The 21899-nt window shown below is 49.4% G+C and overlaps 1 protein-coding gene across 2 annotated transcripts in view; it reads left to right on the plus strand.

The window, feature by feature from the left end:
- Window positions 1-21899, plus strand: part of PDE9A (phosphodiesterase 9A) — a 115758-nt gene that overhangs the window by 65211 nt on the left and 28648 nt on the right. For both annotated transcript variants that reach the window (XM_030915449.1, XM_030915450.1), the window contains exons 5-7: window positions 6562-6616; window positions 7829-7899; window positions 17669-17753. In XM_030915449.1, the coding sequence (XP_030771309.1) occupies window positions 6562-6616; window positions 7829-7899; window positions 17669-17753 (211 nt within the window). The remainder of the gene's footprint in view (window positions 1-6561; window positions 6617-7828; window positions 7900-17668; window positions 17754-21899) is intronic.

A 21899-nucleotide genomic window follows, 5' to 3' on the forward strand; every position in this document is an offset into this window, starting at 1 on the left:
TTCTGTTTTTTGAAGAACCTACCAGACTGTTTTCAGAATGACTGTACCATTTTTCATTCCCACCAGCCACGAGTGAGGGAGCCGTGTTTCCACATCCTTGCTAGCACTGGGGGCTGGCACTGTTTTGTGTCCTAGCCATTTTGATAGGTGTGCAGTGGCATCTCACTGTGGTTGTAACTGGCATTTCCTAACGGCCGAGTGGTGCTCAGCATCTTTTCACGGGCCTCTTTCCATCTGTGCCTTTCTCCAGTACCCGTCTGCTCATCTCTTGCCTGCTTTCAAATTGGCTGGTTTTGTTTTCTGCCATTGAGTTTTGACCATTCTTTATATGTGCTATATGCAAGTCTTTGTCAGATATGTGTCTTGCAAATACTTTCTCCCAGGCTGTAGCTCGTCTTGTCATCCTCTTACTAGGAGATTTCTCTGAGCAAAAATTTTAATTTTGATGAAGTCCAGGCTATCAATTTTTCTTTTTCTGGTTTGTGTTTTTGCTGTCAAGTCTAAGAACTCCCCACCTTACTGAAGACCCTGAAGATTTCTCCTATTTTCTCTCTAAACGTTTTATACTTTTATATTTTACATCTGTGGTCCACTTTGCATTGATTTTTATATAAACTGAATTCTAGGTCAAGGCTCTTTTTCTTTTTTTGTTGGCCTGCGGATATCTAATTTTTCCAACACTATTTATTGAAAGCTCTCTTTTCTCCGTTGAACTGCTTTACAGCTCGGTCAAAAATCAGTTGGGCGTATTTGTACGGACGTGGTCATAGGCCCTGTTTCTTTCCATGGCTCTACCTGTCTGTCTTTCTGCCAATACCTCACAGTCTTGATTATCGAAATTATATCCCAAGTCTCAAAATAAGATAGGCTGATTCCTCTCATTTTATCTGCTGTTTTTCAAAATTGTTTTTATTCTTGTGAGTCCTTTGCCTTTCTATCTAAATGTTAGAATAATCTCTATTTCTACCAAAAAAAGAGGTCTTCCTAGCCTTTCAGTGGGAATTTTGTAAAACCTGTTTACCAATGGGGGGAGAATTTACTGTGTGGAGTTTTCCAACCCATTAACATGGTCAGTCTTGCCATTTGTTTATATCTTCTTTTTTTTTTTTTTTTTTTTTTTTTTGAGACGGAGTCTTGCTCTGCCGCCCAGGCTGGAGTGCAGTGGCCGGCTCTCAGCTCACTGCAAGCTCCGCCTCCCGGGTTCACGCCATTCTCCTGCCTCAGCCTCCCGAGTAGCTGGGACTACAGGCGCCCGCCTCGTCGCCCGGCTAGTTTTTTGTATTTTTTTTAGTAGAGACGGGGTTTCACCGTGTTAGCCAGGATGGTCTCGATCTCCTGACCTCATGATCCGCCCGTCTCGGCCTCCCAAAGTGCTGGGATTACAGGCTTGAGCCACCGCGCCCGGCCTGTTTATATCTTCTTTTATTTCTTTCACGAATGTTTTGTAGTTTTCAACATACAACTTCTGCATATGTTTTGTCAGTTTTACACCTAGGGGCATTTTTGAGTGACTGTAAATGGTACTGGTGTTGTTTGTTTGTTTGTTTTTGAGACAGGGTCTTTGTCCTTGAGGCTAGAGTGCAGTGGTGTTATCATAGCTCACTGCAGCCTCAACCAAGCAATCCCCCCACCTCAGCCTCCTGAGTAGCTGGAACCACAGGCACATGCCACCACGCCCGGCTATTTTGTTGTTGTTGTTGTTTGTTTGTTTGTTTGTTTTGTTTTTGTGTTTTTGTAGAGTTGGAGATCTCTCTTTGTTCCCAGGCTGGTCTCAGACTCCTGGGCTCAAGCAATCCTCCTACCTCGACCTCCCAAAGTGCCGGGATTACAGGCATGCACCACTATGCATAGCTGGTATTTTATTTATAATTTCAGTGCCTACATGGTCATTGCTAGAATATACAATTGTAGTAAATACAATTGAATTTTGTACGTTTTCCACCCTGCAAACTTGCTAAACTCTCTTTTTAGTTCTAGGAGGGTTGTGTTTTGTTGCTGTTGTTTGTAGATTCCTTGGGGTTTTCTATGTAGACAACATGTCATTGGCAAACAGGGACAGTTTTCTTTCTTCCTTTCTAATCTGTTTGCCTTTTATTTCCTTCTCTTGCCTATTACACTGGCTAGGATTCCCAGCACTATCTTAATTAGCAGTAGTGAGAGCAGACAACCTTGCCTTGTGACAGTCTTAGACACCAAGCACTCAGTCTTTCACCATTAAGTACGATCGACTCCTCTGTATCTGTGTGTTCCATATCCATATATCCAACCAATCACCAATCAGAAACATTTTAAAAACAAGAAAAACAATACAAATAGGTAAACAATACAGTACAGCAACTCTTTACATAACATTTACATTGTATTAGGTATTCTAAGTAATCTAGAGATGATGTAGCGTGTACTGGAGGATGTGCATAGGTTATATGCAAATACTACACCATTTTATATAAGGAATTTGAGCATCCTTGTATTTTGGCATCCTTGTGGGGGGTCCTGGAACCAATCCCTCAGGGACACCAAGGAACAACTGTATAATGTTGGCTGTAAGGTTATGGTTGATGCTTTTAATCAATTTGAAGAAGTTCTTCTCCATTTCTAATTTTATGAGTTTTCTCATGAACATGGATTGAATTTTGTCAGTTTTTTTATGAATTCGTTGATATGATCATATGATTTTTATTCTTTTTTTTTTTTTTTTTCTTTTTTTGAGACGGAGTCTCGCTCTGTCACCCGGGCTAGAGTGCAGTGGCCGGATCTCAGCTCACTGCAAGCTCTGTCTCCCGGGTTTACGCCATTCTCCTGCCTCAGCCTCCCGAGTAGCTGGGACTACAGGCACCCGCCACCTCGCCCGGCTAGTTTTTTGTATATTTTAGTAGAGATGGGGTGTCACCATGTTAGCCAGGATGGTCTCGATCTCCTGACCTCGTGATCCGCCCGTCTCGGCCTCCCAAAGTGCTGGGATTACAGGCTTGAGCCACCACGCCCGGCGATTTTTATTCTTTAGCCTGTTGATTGGAGATTACATTGATTGCTTTCCAAATATTGAACCAACCTTATATCCCTGGAATAAACCCCACCCAATCTTGATGTGCAATTATTTTTACGTATTACTGAATTCTACTTGTTATTTCATTAGTGATTTTTGTATCTAGATTCATGAGGGATGTTGGCATGTAATTTTCTTTTTGTTGTTGTTCCTTGTCTGCATTTGGTATCAGGGTAATACTAACTACATAAAATGAATGGGGCCCAGGTGCAGTGCCTCACGCCTGTAATCCCAGCACTTTGGGAGGCCGAGACAGGCAGATCACTTGAAGCCAGGAGTTCAAGACCAGCCTGGCTAACATGGTAAAACCCCGGCTCTACTAAAAATGCAAAAAATTAGCTAGGCTTGGTGGCCTGCACCTATAATCCCAGCTACTCAGGAGGCTGAGGCAGGAGAATTGCTTGAGCTCAGGAGGCGGAGGCTGCAGTGAGCCAGGATCACACCACTGCACTCCAGCTTAGGCGACAGAGTAAGACTCCATCTCAAAAAAAATAAATAAAAGAATGGTAGTGTTCCCTCCTCTTCTGTTTTCTTGAAGATATTGTTAGAATCATGTTGACTTTTTAAACATTTGGCAGAATTCTCTATAAATGTTTAGAACCATCTTGGCCTGGACATTTCATCTTGGGGAGTTTTTAAATTACAGATTGACTTTTGCTATAGGTTGTTTAAATTACCTCTTTGATATTGAATGAGTTGTAGTACTTCATGCTTCTCTAGGAGTTGGTCCATTTTATTGAAAATGTCAGAGTTATGTGTGTAGAGGCATTTGTGTCTGCAGGGTCTGTAGTGATGTTCCCTCTTTCATTCCTGATATTGAAAATCTGTGTCTTCCCTCTCATTGTTTCTTTGTCAGTCTTGCTAGAAGTTTGACAGTTTATTATTTTCAGATACCTAGCTCTGTTTTGTTGATTTTCTGCATTGTTTTTCTGTTTTCTGTTACCAGGATTTCTAGTCCCCTATCTTTGTGATTTCCCTCCTTCCTTTCTTTGCTATCATTGTGGGTTTACTTTGCTCTTCTTTTCCTGGGTTCTCATGGTGGGATCTTGGCTTATTGAGTTGAGATTTTTCCTCTCTTCTAATGGAAGCCCATAATGCTATAACTTTCCCTCTCAGCATTGCTTTAGTTGTGTCCCACAGGTAAATTTTGTGTTGTATTTTCATTTTTATTGAGTTCGATGTCTTTTTAATTTTCCCTTGAGACTTTCTCTTTGACCCTTAAGTTATTTAGAAGTATGTTGTTAAGTTTCCACGTGTTTGGAGATTTTTCTACTATCTTTCTGTTATTGATTTCTACTTTGGTCCTCATGTGGTCAGAGAACATACTCTGTGTGGCTTCAGTTCCTTTAGATTGGGTGAGATTTCCCTAATAGCCCAGGATATGGTCTATCTTGGTACATGCTCTGTAGGCGCCTGAAATGAATGTAGCGCTCTGCTGCTGTTGGGTGAAGTGGTCTATAAATATTCATCATTTGATGGACTTCTAAATTTATCTCGAGACTCTGAGATCATTCATTCTCAAAGGTTATGTGATACACTACCTTTTCCAAAGAATTTCTAAGTGATCTAAACCCCTGCTGAGTTCACCAAGTGGCCTGTAAAACCTATGATGATTCTTGTTGATGGGAGCCACCTTCCCCCACTAGTAGGTGTGGGACTTTCTTCAGGTGAGGGCCTTGAGCTTGCACCAGTTCAACCTATGGCTGTACGAAAATTTTCTGGCTGACATTTTTACACTTGTAGCTTCAAGAGATATAACAAAACATCATTTTTCTTCTTCTTATCAAGTCATAGAATGCTAAAGCCAGAGGGAATCTAGGGTCATCTGGTCTACCCTCTCATTTGACAGGTGAAGTAATGAGGTGTTGCAAGTTAAACTGATTAGTTTCTTTTAATTTTTTAAATGAAATTAATATATGTTAATTATAGAAAATACATAAGAAAAAAGGGAAAATGCATAAGATAGAGGGAAGCAAACTTTTTAAATAAAATGTATATAAAACTTATAACCAAAGATGACTACTATTATTATTTTGGAGTATACCCTCCCAATATGTTTTCAAAAGCAGGATCACTATTACTGCTTCAAAACCTTTTTTTTTTTTGTACTTTAACAATAGACATGAACATTTTCAAAATATGATTTCTAATAGCAAAATATCATTCCAGATATATGTCTAATGATAGAGTTTTCTCATAATTTATTTAACGAATCTCCATCGGGTGGGCGTGCAGGTTGTTACAGTTTTCTCTGTGTTAAATAACACTGTGATGAACATCTTTTGTGTACACGCATGATGATTTCCTAGAAATGGAACCCTGGGTCAGTGCTTGTGAACATTTTTAGCTTCTGAGCCCCATTGCCAAGTTGGATTCTTGAATTTTTTGTTTGTTTGGACAGCTTTGGTTTTGTTTTCTTTTGAGACGGAGTTTCACTCTCGTTCACCAGGCTGGAGTGCAATGGCGCAATCTCGGCCCACCGCAACCTCTGCCTCCCGGGTTCAAGTGATTCTCCTGCCTCAGCCTCCCGAGTACCTGGGATTACAGGCATTTGCCACCATGCCTGGCTAATTTTGTATTTTTTAGTAGAGACGAGGTTTCTCCATGTTGGTCAAGCTGGTCTCGAACTCCTAACCTCAGGTGATCTGCCTGCCTTGGCCTCCCAAAGTGCTGGGATTACAGGCCTGAGCCACCGCACCCGGCGCAGCTTTGGTTTTATTTGTTTTGTTTATAGTGGAAGGTTAGACATCAAATCAACATAGAAGATGTGGTGAACTTATGACTAAGCTGGTGTGGGTTCTCGGTGTCCTGGGGCATGAGCTGGAGGATGGCTGGAGCCAGGTAGAGACCGCTCCCTTCCTTAGAATGTCTCCTTGCTGACAAGGACAGCGCTGTGAGCATCCACACCTTCCTATGAGGTAGCTGGCATTAGGCCTGGTCAGGAAACAGGAAGACAGGCAGGTTCCATTTAGCCTGGGACCTGGACCTTGTAAAACCAGCCACCCAGCCCAGTTTTACAGGCCAGGCGACAAAGGGAGCAACTCGCTGGACCCGGGCCTACCTCCCCTCTGCAGACCCGCCGTGAGAACACCGTGTTCTGAATGGAGACGTGCCTTGAACTCACTTTGTCCCAGTAATTGCCCCCATAAAATAGACCTGGGCACTAACAGGAAACTTCCCATGTTGAGAAAGCCAGTCCTGCCTGCTTTTTATAGCTGGGGCTGAGGACAAGAGAACCACAAGCCCTGGCCAGTCTGCTGAGAGACCACTGAGGGACAGACGGGTTGTGGGCCTGGAGCAGCCCCAGAGGGAAGGAGCATTTGAAAGTGGACAGGTAGAGCCCAGGCCCAGAGAGCCCCAGGGCTGCTGCCAGGAAGGCCAGCACGTCCCTCCAGGTAACGGGCAGCTCCTCGGTCGCGGCCTCCGCCCCCCAGCACGTGGGATTCGGGCCACAATGGCCTATGCGTCTTTTCCTCTTGTCCGTGTTCCATCTGTCTTTCTTCTTTGGTTTGTAGAGAGAGAAGAATTAATCCAGAGCGTGCTGGCGCAGGTTGCAGAGCAGTTCTCAAGGTACAGAGTCTTCTAAATTTACAACCAGCCAGAGATGCGCGCATCTTTCTGTAAGAGCGAGGGCAGGCCCCGGGCTCTGAGGCTGGCCTTGGCCGGCAAGCGCGGCTGTCTCACCTGACTGGAGGAGCTGCCCGCATGGCGGAAGGCTTCTGTGGCTTCTGTAACTAAGCCAGCTTGGATGGGGCCCAGGAAACACTGGCCTTAGACCAAAGACCGTGTTGAGTGGGCGCATTAGAATGTGAATGTTCTCCATCGGCTCTTCTGGGATCAGAGAACAATCCATAAGAATTGGCTCCATTGGAAAATAAGCTTCCTTGCTTAGTTAGGGGACTTCCTTTTCATCGGAGTCATCCCAGCAATCCTGACCTGGATACCGTATTTTCCATTTCTCAGACTGACTTCTCTGCGGTATCTTACTGCCCAATTTAATCAAAATGGTGAAAAGGGCAGACGGCTAGGATTTTTTAAAAACCTTCGAATTGGCTGGGCACAGTGGCTCACGTCTGTATTCCCAGCACTTTGGGAGGCGGAGGCGGGCGGATCACCTGAGGTCTGGAGTTTGAGACCAGCCTGACCAACATGGAGAAGCCGCCATCTCTATGAAAAATACAAAATTAGCCGAGCTTGATGGCATATGCCTGTAATCCCAGCTACCCAGGAGGCTGAGGCAGGAGAATCACTTGAATCCGGGAGGTGGAGGTTGCGGTGAGCCGAAATCACGCCACTGCACTCCAGCCTGGGCAACAGAGTGAAACTCTGTCTCAGAAAAAAAAAAAAAAAAAAAAAAAAAAAAATCCTTTGAATTCTTTAACTGACTAGGTTGGAGCCTCCAGAGAGCACGACAGGTCCTCCGAAGGTGTCTGTGCCCATCGGGGGAGGGTGCGAGGACTGGACCCTCTCAACCACATAAGCAGAGAGAAGGCTGCGAGTCCTCCCCAGAGAGTCTGGGTCCACTGCTGAGGCCTGAGGAAGTAAATAGGCCCACTAGCTCAGAAAATACACCTTAAGATAATTTGGTGATTCTTTCCTCCCATGGAACATGATGATTTCTGAAAAGCAAGTCCTAGCATGTTGGCACCCAGCCCCTCGCCAGCCTACCTAGAGGCCTTGCCCATGCCCACAGCGGGAACTCAGTAGATGTTTGCTTAACCCGTTTTGGCTCTGAGAATTTTAAGGCTCATATTTCCTCTCTCTTTTCTTTTTCGTTCCTAGAGCATTCAAAATCAATGAACTGAAAGCTGAAGTTGCAAATCACTTGGCTGTGCTAGAGAAACGCGTGGAATGTGAGTGACGTTTCAGTTTCCTTTTTCCTTCTCTGTCCTTTAACCTCTATTCAAATTAACTACTTGGAACAGGGAGGAGTTCAGTGCTGAAGGTAAATACGAATGCCTTTTCTTTCTGAAATACTTGAAAATTAGGCTGGGCCCAGTGGCTCAAGCCTGTAATCCCAGCACTTTGGGAGGCCGAGACGGGCGGATCACGAGGTCAGGAGATCGAGACCATCCTGGCTAACACGGTGAAACCCTGTCTCTACTAAAAAAATACACAAAAAACTAGCCGGGCGAGGTGGCGGGCGCCTGTAGTCCCAGCTACTCGGGAGGCTGAGGCAGGAGAATGGCGTGAACCCGGGAGGCGGAGCTTGCAGTGAGCTGAGATCCGGCCACGGCACTCCAGCCTGGGCGACAGAGCGAGACTCCGTCTCAAAAAAAAAAAAGAAAAAAGAAAAAAAAAAAGAAATACTTGAAAATTACCTTTGATGTTAACAAAGGCTCACACAGTGACTAAGCATTTTATTTCTATTTTAAAAGAAGCACAGCTTATGGTATATAAGGCATTTTTTCAGCCCCAAAGAGTAAAAATGAACACACGAAGCCCCCACACTTAGCCCCTCTGAGAGCCTCTGCCGAGTGTCTTGTCTGTGTCTTTTTTTGTGTAAATGAAGGCACACTGATCTGGACCCCGTGGGTCACCATTTTTTTTTTTTTTTTTTTTTTTTTTTTGAGGCAGAGTCTCACTCTGTCGCCCGGGCTGGAGTGCAGTGGCCAGATCTCAGCTCACTGCAAGCTCCGCCTCCCGGGTTCCCGCCATTCTCCTGCCTCAGCCTCCCGAGTAGCTGGGACTACAGGCGCCCGCCACTGCGCCCGGCTAGTTTTTTGTATTTTTTAGTAGAGACGGGGTTTCACCATGTTAGCCAGGATGGTCTCGATCTCCTGACCTCGTGATCCGCCCGCCTCGGCCTCCCAAAGTGCTGGGATTACAGGCTTGAGCCACCGCGCCCGGCCAGGGTCACCATTTTTTGGAATCTGTCTATTAAGTTGTTGTCTCTTGGTTTCTGATACAGTCTGGATGTGCATCCCCTCCACGTCTCACGCTGAAATGTCATTGGCAATGTTGGAGGTGGGGTTGGTGGGAGATGTTTGGGTCAGCAGGGCAGATGCCTCCTGAACGGCTTGATGCTCTCCTTGAGATTGTGAGTTCTGGCAAGATCTGGTTGTTTAAAAGCACGTGGCACCTCTCTGCCCTCCCGCTTCCCCGTTGCCTTCCACCATGATTGGAGGCTTCTCGAGGCCTCCCCAAGAGCCAAGCAGATGCCGGCACCAGACTTCCTGTAAAGTCAACAGAACTGGGAGCCAATCAAAGCTCTTTTCCTTATAAATTGCCCAGCCTCGGGTATCTCTTTATAGCAACAGAAGAACAGCCTACTACAGCCTCCAGTCACTACCAAAGGAAAGCAGAAAAATGACTAGTGAGCCAAGGAATATCAATTCAAGTCCTGATTCAATGATCAAAAAGCTCAAATTCTGGGAGGAAAACAACTTCAAGTCACCCATCCTTTTTGTCCTCATCCGTAACGTCAAGGTCAATGCTTGAATTCCACAGGCCTCACAATTCTGTGTTCAACTCACAGCTTGACAAGTGAACTCTTTGTCAATGACAAGGCAAAGGTTAATGATTAACATGCACCACGTTTACTAACTTAGGAACTAAATAAACAGAATCCAGACAGGAGGCCATTAAGGGTTACAGCATCACCAAAAAAAAAATATCTGGCTGATTGACTGAATGTCGTCCTCGCTTTTCTTTTTTTTCTTTCTTTTTTTTTTTTTTTTTTTTTGAGACAGAGTCTTGCTCTGTTGCCCAGGCTGGAGTGCAGTGGTGCAATCGTGGCTCAATATGCAACCTCCGCTTCCTGGGTTCAAGTGATTCTCCTGAAACATGATTTACATAGTCAGATTTATACTTTTCAAAGTGTGTGGACATTTCTAAAAATGTACGTGGTCACTGGATCTTCAAGACGGTTTCATTTTCCCTGTTATCGATGAGGAAACCACAGAGAGGTTAGGAAACCTCAAGTTCACTCAGCAAATTAGAAAAATAAATAAAGCTGAGACTGGCACCCAGGGTCCTGGCCAGGCTACTCTCACTGCCTGCTACCTGCCCTTCTGGGATGGGTCACCTCCCTGTACACCTGGCTGAAGAGGACCAGGCACTCCATGAGGATTCCTTGGTAACTCAGGTTAGAAAGCTGAAGCTGCAAGCAACAGAAACTGATCGTGGCTGCTTTCAACAGAAAAGCAGTTTTTCCCTAAAGGATTTTGGGAAGCTTCCTGGATCCCCAGGAGGGCTTGGGAACAGGACTTGGAGGTTGTGCAGCAGCAGCAATTCCCCAAATCCCGTGCAGAGCTGATGCTGTGCGGATACATCTGCTGCTGTCTCTGAGCCCCAGATGCAGCACCAGCTCCCCTGTACTCCTCGCTCTGGACCTAGGCCCCCCCCGAGGCTCCACAACCACTTATGCAGATATCAGGCACTTCTCCATGTCACTGGCTATAGGTTCAAAATCTAGACACAGCCAGACCATGCACCCACAGTCTAGCTGCAAGGCAGGCCCCACAAAGGGAGGCTGTGAGCGCCCTGAGGCTGCCGCAGAAAGCACCACAGACTGGGAGGCTTAAGCAACAAAAACGGACTCTCCCACAGCTCTGTAGGCCAGAAGTCAGAAATCAAGGCATGAGCCGGGCTGGCTCCTTCTGGAGGCTCTGAGGGGCCCTGGTTCCGTGCCTCTCTCTTAGACTCTCGTGGCTCCCAGCAATCCTTGCCGTTACTGAGCTTGGAATGCTGCGTCACTCTAACCTCCGCCTGTGTCTTCACGTGGTGACGTTCTCCCAGGATGTCTCCACGTCACCAGTCTCTCTCTGCTAGGTCTTATAAAGATGCCTCTCTTTGAATTTAGGGCCCAACCTAAATCCAGGATGGGCTCATCTCCAGATCCCTAATGGATTATATCTGCCAAGGACCCCCATTCACAAGTTCCAGGGAGTAGGTTGTGAACAGATCTTTCTGGCGGACACAATTCAACCCACCACAGCGAGTGTTTGCATTTCCATATTCTGCACTGGGAGGCTGGCTCAGCTCTCCACCAAGCCCCATGTCACAGGGAATTCTCCAAACATGGGTAGGGGTTTGAGCCAAACACGCAAAAAAGGCTTGCTGCAGAGTCACCACCCACCTTTACAGATGCAAAGAGTCACACAGTCACTATGGGGCCAGTGTGCAGATGTCCGCGGGCAGCAAGTGCCTCCCACCTCTCCTCCTCTCTCCAGCACTTGGGCTTTTCCTCAGCCTCCCCCATCTCCTACGCCCCACCCGGAAGCCAGTGCCAGCTCCCTCCATGCTCTTCCCAGAAAGTGCAAACAGGAAAGTTGAAGGGGCCATGCCGTGACTCTCAAAGCTCTGACAGAGAATTATGTCTCCCACAACAAGATGAATAGTAACCCTGTGTGTCTTTGAATAACTGACCCTGGAAAATAACCATCAAGCCAAAAGAAAAGTGTTCCTATTTTACCTCCAAGTGGCAGGTGAGTTGAAGACCACTGAAGGGCGTGGTGTATAAGACCTTCCCTCCAGCCTGTTCTAGCTGTGGAATTCTCCAAAATCGCTCACTTCTCAGAGGGAAGGCATCTTCCCATAAGGCCCTCAGTAAATGCACATAGATGGCCTGGAAGAGGACACCACTCTTGACCCACCGAGCTCAGGCTCACGGCACAGACCAGAATTACTGGTGCTTCTGCGGGTAAAACCGCTTGTTACCAGTTGTACTGATTTCTAGCACCAGAGACCTAGGACCGCAGAAATGGGATTGAGGGAGCTCCCCTCTCTAAGGAGTAGGGAAGGAGGAAAAGTCTAGGAGTTGTGGAGGGTAAGGGAAGGGACCTCTCCTCAGTCCTCCTGGCTGCCCTCCTCCCACCACATGCAGCTCACACCCCTGCTCCAGGAGGCAGCCGTGTCCAGACAGGCTGTCCTCCTCCTGAACTCCACCTGGCTTTGGGCTCATCCTCCCCGGACACTTCTGGCTGATGGCTCCCCACTCTCCAGCGGGTGTGCTTTAGCAGGAGGTGGCCAGGATGCTGCACCTGTGCTGAGCCTCAGGGAGTCTGAGTTCCAGAGACACCGCAAGGGCAGCAGAGCCTTAACCCAAAGATGCAAGAGCCCAGATGTTTCAGGAAGCTTGGAGGACAGAAAGGGAAAATCCTTTTGAGGAGAGGGCCGGGAGCTGAACCTCTCATGTGGCAGGCCACTGGGGAAGTGTGTGCCCAGCTTCTCAGAAGGTCAGTCCCAACCCTGCACAGCTGCCAGAAGCTAGCCAGATGGGGAAGGCGGCCAGGAGCGTGGTCTGACACCCAATGCACAGGGCCTGGGCCAGAGGCAGATGCTGCCATCTACATATACACATGCACATGTAAACACACACAAAGGTGTCCATGCACTCACAGATACACATGTGAAATCGCACAGGCATGTCAGGATGTCATATATACATGCACACATGCACACGTGTAAGCACCCAGGCACATACAGATACATTCATACATGTGCTCACATACACACACATGCACACACACAGCTGCTTCTGCTGTACGTGAGCTGCTGTGAGCTGTTTTGTTTTGTTTTGTTGTTGTTGTTTGAGACAGAGTTTCGCTCTTTGGCCCAGGCTAAAGTGACACAATCTTGGCTCACTGCAGCCTCCGCACCCCAAAGACAGGACACTTCTGTCTCAGCCTCCCAAGTAGCTGGGATTATAGGCGCCCGCCACCATGTCCGGCTAATTTTTGTATTTTTAGTAGAGATGAGGTTTCGCCATGTTGGCCAGGCTGGTCTCCAACTCCTGACCTCAGGTGATCGACACGCCTCGGCCCCCAAAGTGCTGGGATTACAAGCGTGAGCCACTGTGCCCGGTCCAGTTGTTTTCTGCTTCTTCAGTTAAAAGACTCATCCAGGCCAGGCGCGGTGGCTCAAGCCTGTAATCCCAGCACTTTGGGAGGCCGAGACGGGCGGATCACGAGGTCAGGAGATCGAGACCATCCTGGCTAACATGGTGAAACCCCATCTCTACTAAAATATACAAAAAACTAGCCGGGCGAGGTGGCGGGCGCCTGTATCCCAGCTACTCGGGAGGCTGAGGCAGGAGAATGGCGTGAACCCGGGAGGCGGAGCTTGCAGTGAGCTGAGATCCGGCCACTGCACTCCAGCCTGGGCAACAGAGCAAGACTCCGTCTCAAAAAAAAAAAAAGACTCATCCACTAGAATTGGCCACCTTGAAGCCATATTACATTGTGGTGGCCTTGACTTAAATGGAATTTCCTGCTTCTTCTCAAATGTATAATTCCTCTGAATTGAATATAAATTTCTTCATTTCTCTTCATTGACTTTCAAAGCTCTTCTTCCTTTTGATATAAAAAGTTTAGCCTTGTTCGAGCGATCTGGGATTTCCCTTACGTTACAGATTATTTCGTAAACAGAACACCCAGGCCCCTCCCGTCACGTCCTGGCTGGAGGTGAAACATTAAAAAGAGATTTTAAAGCAGGGCCCTTTACTCCCTTCCTTCCTGGTTTGTGGCCGGGACACAGGGCAGCTCTGCTCCATCCAGCCTTTGTCCCCATGCTCTGGGTTTGGACCAAAACCTAAACACAGCAGGAGCTGACTGCCTGGGGCAAAGTGTAACACAGGCCATCCAAACAGCCCAGAGCCTAGATGCTAGAACCAAGCCTTGCTTTCCTCTGTCACTCAAGAAGTGTGCTCTACGCCAGCTCTTTAGTGAGGCTCTTGGAGGAAGTGTTGAAACACAGCTCTATTCATACATGTCTTTAAACAACTTTCACTAGCTCTGCAGCCAAAGGACTGGGCCTGCCAGGTTCCCGGCCTCTTGCAGGAGCACAGCACAGAGCCTCCTGAGCCTCGGCTCGGCTCTCCCCGACCCCGGCTCGCCTCTCCCCCATCCCCAGCTCAGCTCTCTCAGACCCCCAGCTTGGCTCTCCCCCATCCCTGGCTCGGCTCTCCCCACCCGCCAGGCCACTTTCCCCAAAGCCAGCGTCTCTCAGAAAGTCATCCTTAAAGGGCCGGGCGCGGTGGCTCAAGCCTGTAATCCCAGCACTTTGGGAGGCTGAGACGGGCAGATAACGAGGTCAGGAGATCGAGACCATCCTGGCTAACACGGTGTAACCCCGTCTCTACTAAAAAATACAAAAAACTAGCCGGGCGAGGTGGCTGGCGCCTGTAGTCTCAGCTACTCGGGAGGCTGAGGCAGGAGAATGGCGTAAACCCGGGAGGCGGAGCTTGCAGTGAGCTGAGATCCGGCCACTGCACTCCATCCTGGGCGACAGAGCAAGGCTCCGTCTCAAAAAAAAAAACAAAGAAAGTCATCCTTAAAGCTTTCCCTGCAGGTGGCCTGTGATTTGTAGAAGCTCACAAAAATCTCTTTTAAAGCCCCTTTTTTTTGTTGTTTTGTTTTATTTTGAGACAGAGTCTCGCTCTGTTGCCCCGGCTGGAGTGCAGTGGTGTGATCTCCGCTTACTGCAACCTCCACCTCCTGGGTTCAAGTGATTCTCCTGCCTCAGCCCCCAGAGTAGCTGGGATTACAGGCAGCCTGTGACCATGCCTGGCTAATTTTTGTATTTTCAGTAGAGACGAGGTTTCCAGATAGATAGATAGATAGATAGATAGATAGATAGATAGATAGATAGATCGATCGATCGATAATAGATAAATGAATGGATGGATGGATACATAGTGAGTACATAGGTAGATAGGTAGTAGAAAGAGAGAGAGAGAGAAACAGGATGAATATTTAGAAGGCCTGGGAGTGGGCAGAGAGCCTGGAAGGACACACATTAATACAAATAATATAAACTGAGTTGTTTTCTGGGCCCATAGGATCCTAGATAAATTTTAAAATATTCTTCTTTGAAGTGCTATTTCCTACACTTCCTACAGTGATCGTAGGATATTTTATATTCAGGAAAATGACATTTAAGATATAGTCAATGGACCATGGACCTTGGACAGATGGCGCAGCTGCCCTGTTTACAGTCTACACCGCATGCTCAACCCTTCCCCAGATCTACTCACTTTCGGAATGTGCTGCCTTCCACGTGTGAACCACACTGAGCGCCTTCCTGCCACTGATGTTGAATTGTCCATTTGCTCACGTCAGTGTCCAAGTGGCAAACCCACAGGGCACGGGTGGGATCCTGCAGTCTAGACAAAACCAAGGGGCACCCGTGGAGGCCACGCTGGGCTTCCCAATCCACATGCTGACCCGAAATGTGTTCTTGGCGCCTTTTCTCAGAAGACGGCCTATGGCGTTCTTCAGCTTCCTGGAGGGTCCCACGATGCTGGAGAAAACGGAGACCCAGCTCCAAAGGAGAATGTGGACTCTTAGTGGCTGGACAAAAGACCTTAGTCCGGACCTCAGGTACCCTGTGTTTCCCTAGCGGCCGCTCATCTGGACTCAGCCATCAGGACAGCGACCACACTGGCTCCAGCCACATGCGCTTCCAGACCCCTGTCCTCCAGCCATTGGGTAGAAGAGGGGCAGAGAAGGTCTCTGTGGCACAGAAGCACATCAGCAGGACCAGATCCAAACATTGCACCCTCCAGATTCCTCATCCTTCTGGCAGAGAGAAGCAGAGTCCCGGGAAGCCAAACCCCTACTTGACCCCTGACCCTGGAAATGCCTTGAACACCCCCAGGAGGCTGATTCCAGCCAGGCTGCCCTGGGCCCCTGCACTGGGAGAATTCCTTTCCGAGCTGCAGTACTTTGGGGTGGGAAGGAGCCGTTAGAAACTAGCCAAAGGCTCCTAGTTGCTTGGTTTTTCCTTTAGAAAACATTCGCTTTTTATTTTTAGCAGTTATTCAGAGCCAAACTTCATGAAAAAGGGAATAGAGTGGCATCGTGGGAGTACCCTTCTGCATAAAAATTAAGGTGTGATTACAAAGTAACAAAGCTAATCTTTTTTATTTCTTATGAACCAACTCTAATTGAAAAGCCGTGCAAAGCTGCTTGCTTCATGGCAGTGTTTCTGGGGTAAACGTGCAGTCAGCCAAGGGTGAATATCTTGAAGTTTAACATAAGCATAAGCTCCAGTTTGTTTTTGGTTGAAAAATAGTATCCTAACTGTTGAGGCACACCTTTGCAGTGGGACTCGGTAACAGCCCACGGGGTTCAGCCTGCCCGCTGCCTAAACAGCTGATTCATCCAGACAGGGGAATTGCAGTGGAGAAAGTCATTCACTCCGAGCCGGCTGTGCCGGAGACCAGAGTTTTATCATTCCTCAAATCAGTCTCCCCGAGCATTCGGGGGCAGAGTTCTTAAGGATAACTTGGTGGGTTGGGGGAAGCCAGTGAGCCTGGAATGCTGATTGATTGGTCAGGGATGAAATCATAGGGAGTTGAAGCTGTCTTCTTTTTTTTTTTTTTTTTTTGAGACGGAGTCTCGCTCTGTCACCCAGGCTGGAGTGCAGTGGCGCAATCTCACTCACTACAACCTCCGCCTCCCAGGTTCAAGCGATTCTCCTGCCTCAGCCTCCCGAGTAGCTGAGATTACAGGCACTGGCGCACCACGCCCGGCTAATTTTTGGATTTTTAGTAGAGACGGGGTTTCTCTATATTGGCCAGGCTTGTGTCAAACTCCTGACCTCATGATCTGCCCACCTCGGCCTCCCAAAGTGCTGGGATTACAGGTGTGAGCCTGGGCAGAAGCTGGGCGGAAGCTGTCTTGCACTGAGTCAGTTCCTGAGTGGGGCCACAAGACCTGATGAGCCAGTTTATCAATCTGGGTGGTGCCAGCTGATCCATCAACTGCAGGGTCTGCAAAATATCTCAAGCACTGATCCTAGGAGCAATTTAGGGAGGGTCAGAATCTTGTAGCCTCCAGCTGCGTGACTCTTAAACCATAATTTCTAATCCTGTGGCTAATGTTAGTCTCGTCCCCAGGCAAAAAGGAGGTCTGCTTTGGGAAAGGGCTGTTACAGTCTTTGTCTAAACTATAAACTACAAACGCAGTTTCTCCCAAAGTTAGTTTGAGGAATGAACAAAGACAGCTTGGAGGTTAGAAGCAAGATGGGGCCCGTGAAGTTGACTCTCTTTCACTGTCTCAGTCATAATTTGGCCAAGGCGGTTTCAACTCCAGGAATGTGATCAAGCCCAGGTTCTGCTGATCCTCAACTTTGCCTGCTTATTTCTCCTCTGTTTTAAGTCAACAGTTTCTCCTGGTGATGCTGCGCTGGAAGGACGTTACAATGAAAAGCTTTTCCCATAATGAGATCTTAATCCTTGCTGAAAACGCTTTGCCATTCGCTGCATTTTAATGCTCTGGCACCACATGTCCCCTCTTTTCTTTTTGGGATAAAAGATGCCCTTGTCCCATGTCCTCAGCTGGTGCTTAGGGGTATGGAGCAAAAAGTGGGTGCCAGAGTTGAGATTCCAGGAGTGGAAAGTGGGGAGGGGCCTCTGCCCTCTGGAAACTGCCCAGATGGAGGCGGTGGTGAAGCGGTGGCCACGGCACATGCCGGCAAGGTTAGAGTCAGTTGGGGCTGAGCTAAGTGGGGCAGTGCAGGCACACCCGGAGTATCGGCAGCCGGGGTAGGAGTGAGACCTCTGCACTGAGCCATTTTCCTCCCTGGGAGCCACAGGGAGCCCTTAGTTACCAGCCTGGAGAGATCCTCTGCATTCGTCCATGCTAACCCCCTTGCTGTCTCTCTCTCTGTCACCAGTGGAAGGACTGAAAGTGGTGGAGATTGAGAAATGCAAGAGTGACATTAAGAAGATGAGGGAGGAGCTGGCGGCCAGAAGCAGCAGGTAGGGTCTGCGCTGGGGCCACGGGCGGCCGGGCCTGGTGAGGGCTCCCGTTCCAGTTGGGCTGGGGCTGTGGGCTTTGTTTCTCTAAAAGAAAGGCTGGTGCAGTTCGGTACAGTTCAGGCTTGGGAGAGTGCGGTCTGGAGGCAGCCACCTTGCTCGCGACCTGCTTGTCAGTGGCGTGACTTTCTTCTAACATAAGAGCACTTATGGGCCAGGTATGGTGGCTCACGCCTGTAATCCCAGCACTTTGGGAGGCCGAGGTGGGAGGATCACCTGAGGTCAGGAGTTCAATACCGGCTTGGCCAACATGGTGAAACCCCGTCTCTACTAAAAATACAAAAAGTAGCCAGGCATGGTGGCACATGCCTGTAACCCCAACTACTTGGGAAGCTGAGGCAGGAGAATCGCTTGAACCCAGGAGGTGGAGGTTGCAGTGACCTGAGACCGTGCCACTGCACTGCACCCTGGGCTCAACAGAGCAAGACTCTGTCTCAAAAAAAATAAAATTATCAAGTCTGTAATCCCAGCACTTTGGGAGGCCAAGACGGGCAGATCACGAGGTCAGGAGATCGAGACCATCCTGGCTAACACAGTGAAACCCCGTCTCTACTAAAAAATACAAAAATCTAGCCAGGCGAGGTGGCGGGCGCCTGTGGTCCCAGCTACTCGGGAGGCTGAGGCAGGAGAATGGTGTAAACCCGGAAGGCGGAGCTTGCAGTCAGCTGAGATCCGGCCACTGCACTCCAGCCTGGGCAACAGAGCGAGACTCTGTCTCAAAAAAAAAAAAAAATTAAATAAAGTTTTTAAAAAGCACATACGGGAGATGGGGGCTGGGAAGACAACTTCACAGAAGAGGAGTCCTCCTCCTGCAGATCCAAGCCTTAGGAGCAATGTATCCAGCTTGGAATAAGTTGATATCTACTTTTAAAGACAGAACAACAAGAGGAAAAAGGCATTAGGGGAGGAGCCTCCTGGTGCCCCCAGGGAGCCGGTTTCCTGTGTGATATTCCCACTGGGTTGCATTCCAGCGAGGGCTCCAGCAGTGGGGAAACAGAAGTCATTCTCCTGGGAACAGGCATCCTTCACAGGCACTGCGGGAGGCCCAGTGAGCTGTGACTCGTGGGGAAAATGCCCCAGCCTCCACGATGCTGCCTCCAAAGTCCGTTGTACGTACAGCAGGACTCTTTACTGGAGCCAAGGTCAGGACAGGTGTGGATGAATCACATCCAAACTGGGGATGGAAATGCACGTAGTAGCAAAAAGACGGTGGTGACAATGAGCAGAGCGCACGCATTGAGCGCTTACTGTATGCAGGCGCTGTGCTGAGTGAGGAGCACACAGGACCCACTCACACCTCCGGGCTGTGCCTCCATGCCTGCTGGTGCCAGCCCAGAGGCCACAGGCATATGATGTGGCTCATGGTTCCCCAGAGTGCCACTGCCCGGCCTCAGCGGGATTTCATGGGGCCTGATGAACTGAGAAGCAGCCCTGTGCCATTGCACCAAATTGTCTCAGGGCCACCTGGTATGCTGACGATCATTCCCTGATTTTGAAACTGAGGGCAGTCTGCTTAGTGAGGGAGTGTGGCAGGTGGGAGGGTCTCAGAGGCACAAGGTGAGGGGAAAGCCGGCGGGCCTCGTCTGGTCCCCTCCAAGCCCTGGGGGCCTGGCCTCGGGGTGGGCACAGGGAGGAAGGCCGAGTGGAAGGAAGCACGCCTTGTCTGAGCCACATGAGAGCCTGTCCTATAGGGATGCCACGTGTCTGTCCTATGCACTGGTGGGCTCATTTGGAGTTAGGGATGTCTCAACCCAGTTGACTTAGGGGAAGTCAGGGCCATAGTTTGTGACCATGGAAAATTGTGAGTTAACAATCCATCTTCATCATTCCTGTGGTAGGAGGCTCTTTAAGGGATGAGAGACAGAGTTCCTCCTTTGTGAGCTGAGGAAGAGCTTCCAAGTTGCACACGGGCGGCCACACAGCCGGGGCCCCAAGGCTGGGACCGGGCTTGGCAGCCTCAAACATGCAGCACCTTTACCTGTGCGCCCTTGGCCATGGGCTCTATGTGGCTTAGTTCAGTGGCTATCCCCTGTGCCCCAGGTGTCATGGCTGCTTTGGCAGGAGGCTGGTGCTGCCTGACAGGGTTCCCCTCTGCCCAGAGCCAGATGGGGATGGGCTGCCTCAAGCAGGGACTGCAGGTGTAGCAGGACCAGCCTTTCCAGCCCCACCAGCAGCACGAGGGGAAGAGGGACGAAAACTGAGTTCTAGTCTTCAGCCGGAAACCAGACTCCCCGAACAGTGGCCTCTGGGCTCCATATAGGTTGGGGAACTCCACCGCCCCAAGGGCTGTGTCTGGAGCCAGGCCATGCCTCCCAGAGCTCCCCCAGCTCCTCATCCACAACTGTGTGTCCCTGAGCACTTTCTGGAGGTATTTGTAGAATGCAGCCTCCTATCCCTTAAACAACTACATTTGCTGCCTACCCACAGCAGCAGGAGTGAGTAGTGAGGCAGCCTCCAGCCTCACAGGTCTTGCCCCTGCTGTTCCTGACAGGCACCTGCTCTGTAGAAAGCAAGGCGAGTGCTCGGATCACACGCCGCTCCTGGTGTGGTTTCTGGTGTGCACTGGTCCTGCAGGTCAGGTTGCAGGAATTATTTTTATCGAAGTCGTAGTCATTTCCTGGGGCTGCGTAACGAATTATCATAAACTGGGCAGTTGAAAACAATAGAAATGTATTGCCACATAGTTCTGGAGGCCACAAGTCCAAAATCAAGGTGCCAGCAGGCCCTGCCACGTCTGACGGCTCCAGGGGAGGGTCCTTCCTGGTCTCCCTTGGCCTCCGGTGGCTGCTGGTGGCTCCTTGGCTTGGGGATCTCTGCCTGCTTCTTCACCTGGTGCTCCCATCCGTTCTCTCCAAATTCCCCCTTTTTGTAAGGACGCCCATCCTATTGGACTTTTGGAGGGAGATGTACTTCAGCCCATAACACACCACGTGGGAGGATAACACCGATTTCAGAGCACACAGAGGAAACCGCCAGGAACTCCAGTGAGACATCAGCCCCTAGGTGCCCGTCAGGCACGCCGGGCTGCGGGGAGCACTTGGGCCCATCTGAGTAACAGAGGTGCATCCGCACTTCCCCCAGGAGTACATTTTTAGAACCCACAGCGCCATAAACCAAAGAGAAGGAGACTTCCTGGTGCCCCATCAGCTTCTGGAGGCGATGTTCTCAGCTGACAGCTCTGGCAGCCTCCTCTGTAGGTGAGAGACAGGTAAATGGGATTCTTGCATCCAAGACGGAACAGGGTAAAAATTCTCAGGCGTCGTCGACACATTGAAAAAAACACAAAGTCAGCCTCCTGGGTTCTGGTCTAATCCCCAGCCACGTCACGTGCCCCAGGCCCTCGTCGCAGAGCCAGCAGCCCCCACACACGAAACCCCTTCCCGTTTCTCTATGTAGAAAGGAACTCAGGATAGAGACACTGAGCTGTTTGCGTTGTCTCTTTCGTCTTTGTCAACAGCAGAGGTACGTCTTACTTATGAGAGCCTGTAGCAGTGTGGGGACTTCCCTGGATGGCTGGGGAGAGGAGCTGCAAAAGGCGGGGGTGGGGGTGGGGGACCTTCCCAAGATGGCAGCCCAGCCAGAGGCCAGCGTTCTTGCCTCTGGGAAGAGAATAAAGACCCCAGACAGGGTGGAGCTAGCTCAGCCCCGTGCCACGCAAATGGCCAGTGTGAACCTGAAATGTGGAGCTACATTCAGCCCACATAGCACACCCCAGTGGGACCTCGGAGCCAGGGGTCTGGATCCACCAGAAGCTGCCCCTTGAGAATAGCAGTGGCATCAGGGTCCAGCACACAGCACCCGGGAGCAGGTGGCTGTCCCCTGACTCTCCCGAGTTAGGTTTCTCCTGTTTTTCCCTCAAAGAGGACAGAGGTCCAACTGCCAGCTCACATTTAGGGAAGGGGCAGGGGCAGGTCTACCCCAGGGGCCACGGCCACTCTGGCCCCCAGCACTGTGCCAGGCAGAGAGCAGAGCATGGAATGTGGGGTTCACCCAGAGCTGGGGAGCCTGCAGGAGCCTGGGGTAGCAACTGAGGGCTCAACATTCATCCCAAACAAATGGCCTTGCCCTCTGGCCTAAGCCCCGGGGAAG

This window comes from Rhinopithecus roxellana, chromosome 13 (assembly GCF_007565055.1).
Source record: "Rhinopithecus roxellana isolate Shanxi Qingling chromosome 13, ASM756505v1, whole genome shotgun sequence".
NCBI classification, from domain to species: Eukaryota; Metazoa; Chordata; class Mammalia; order Primates; family Cercopithecidae; genus Rhinopithecus; species Rhinopithecus roxellana.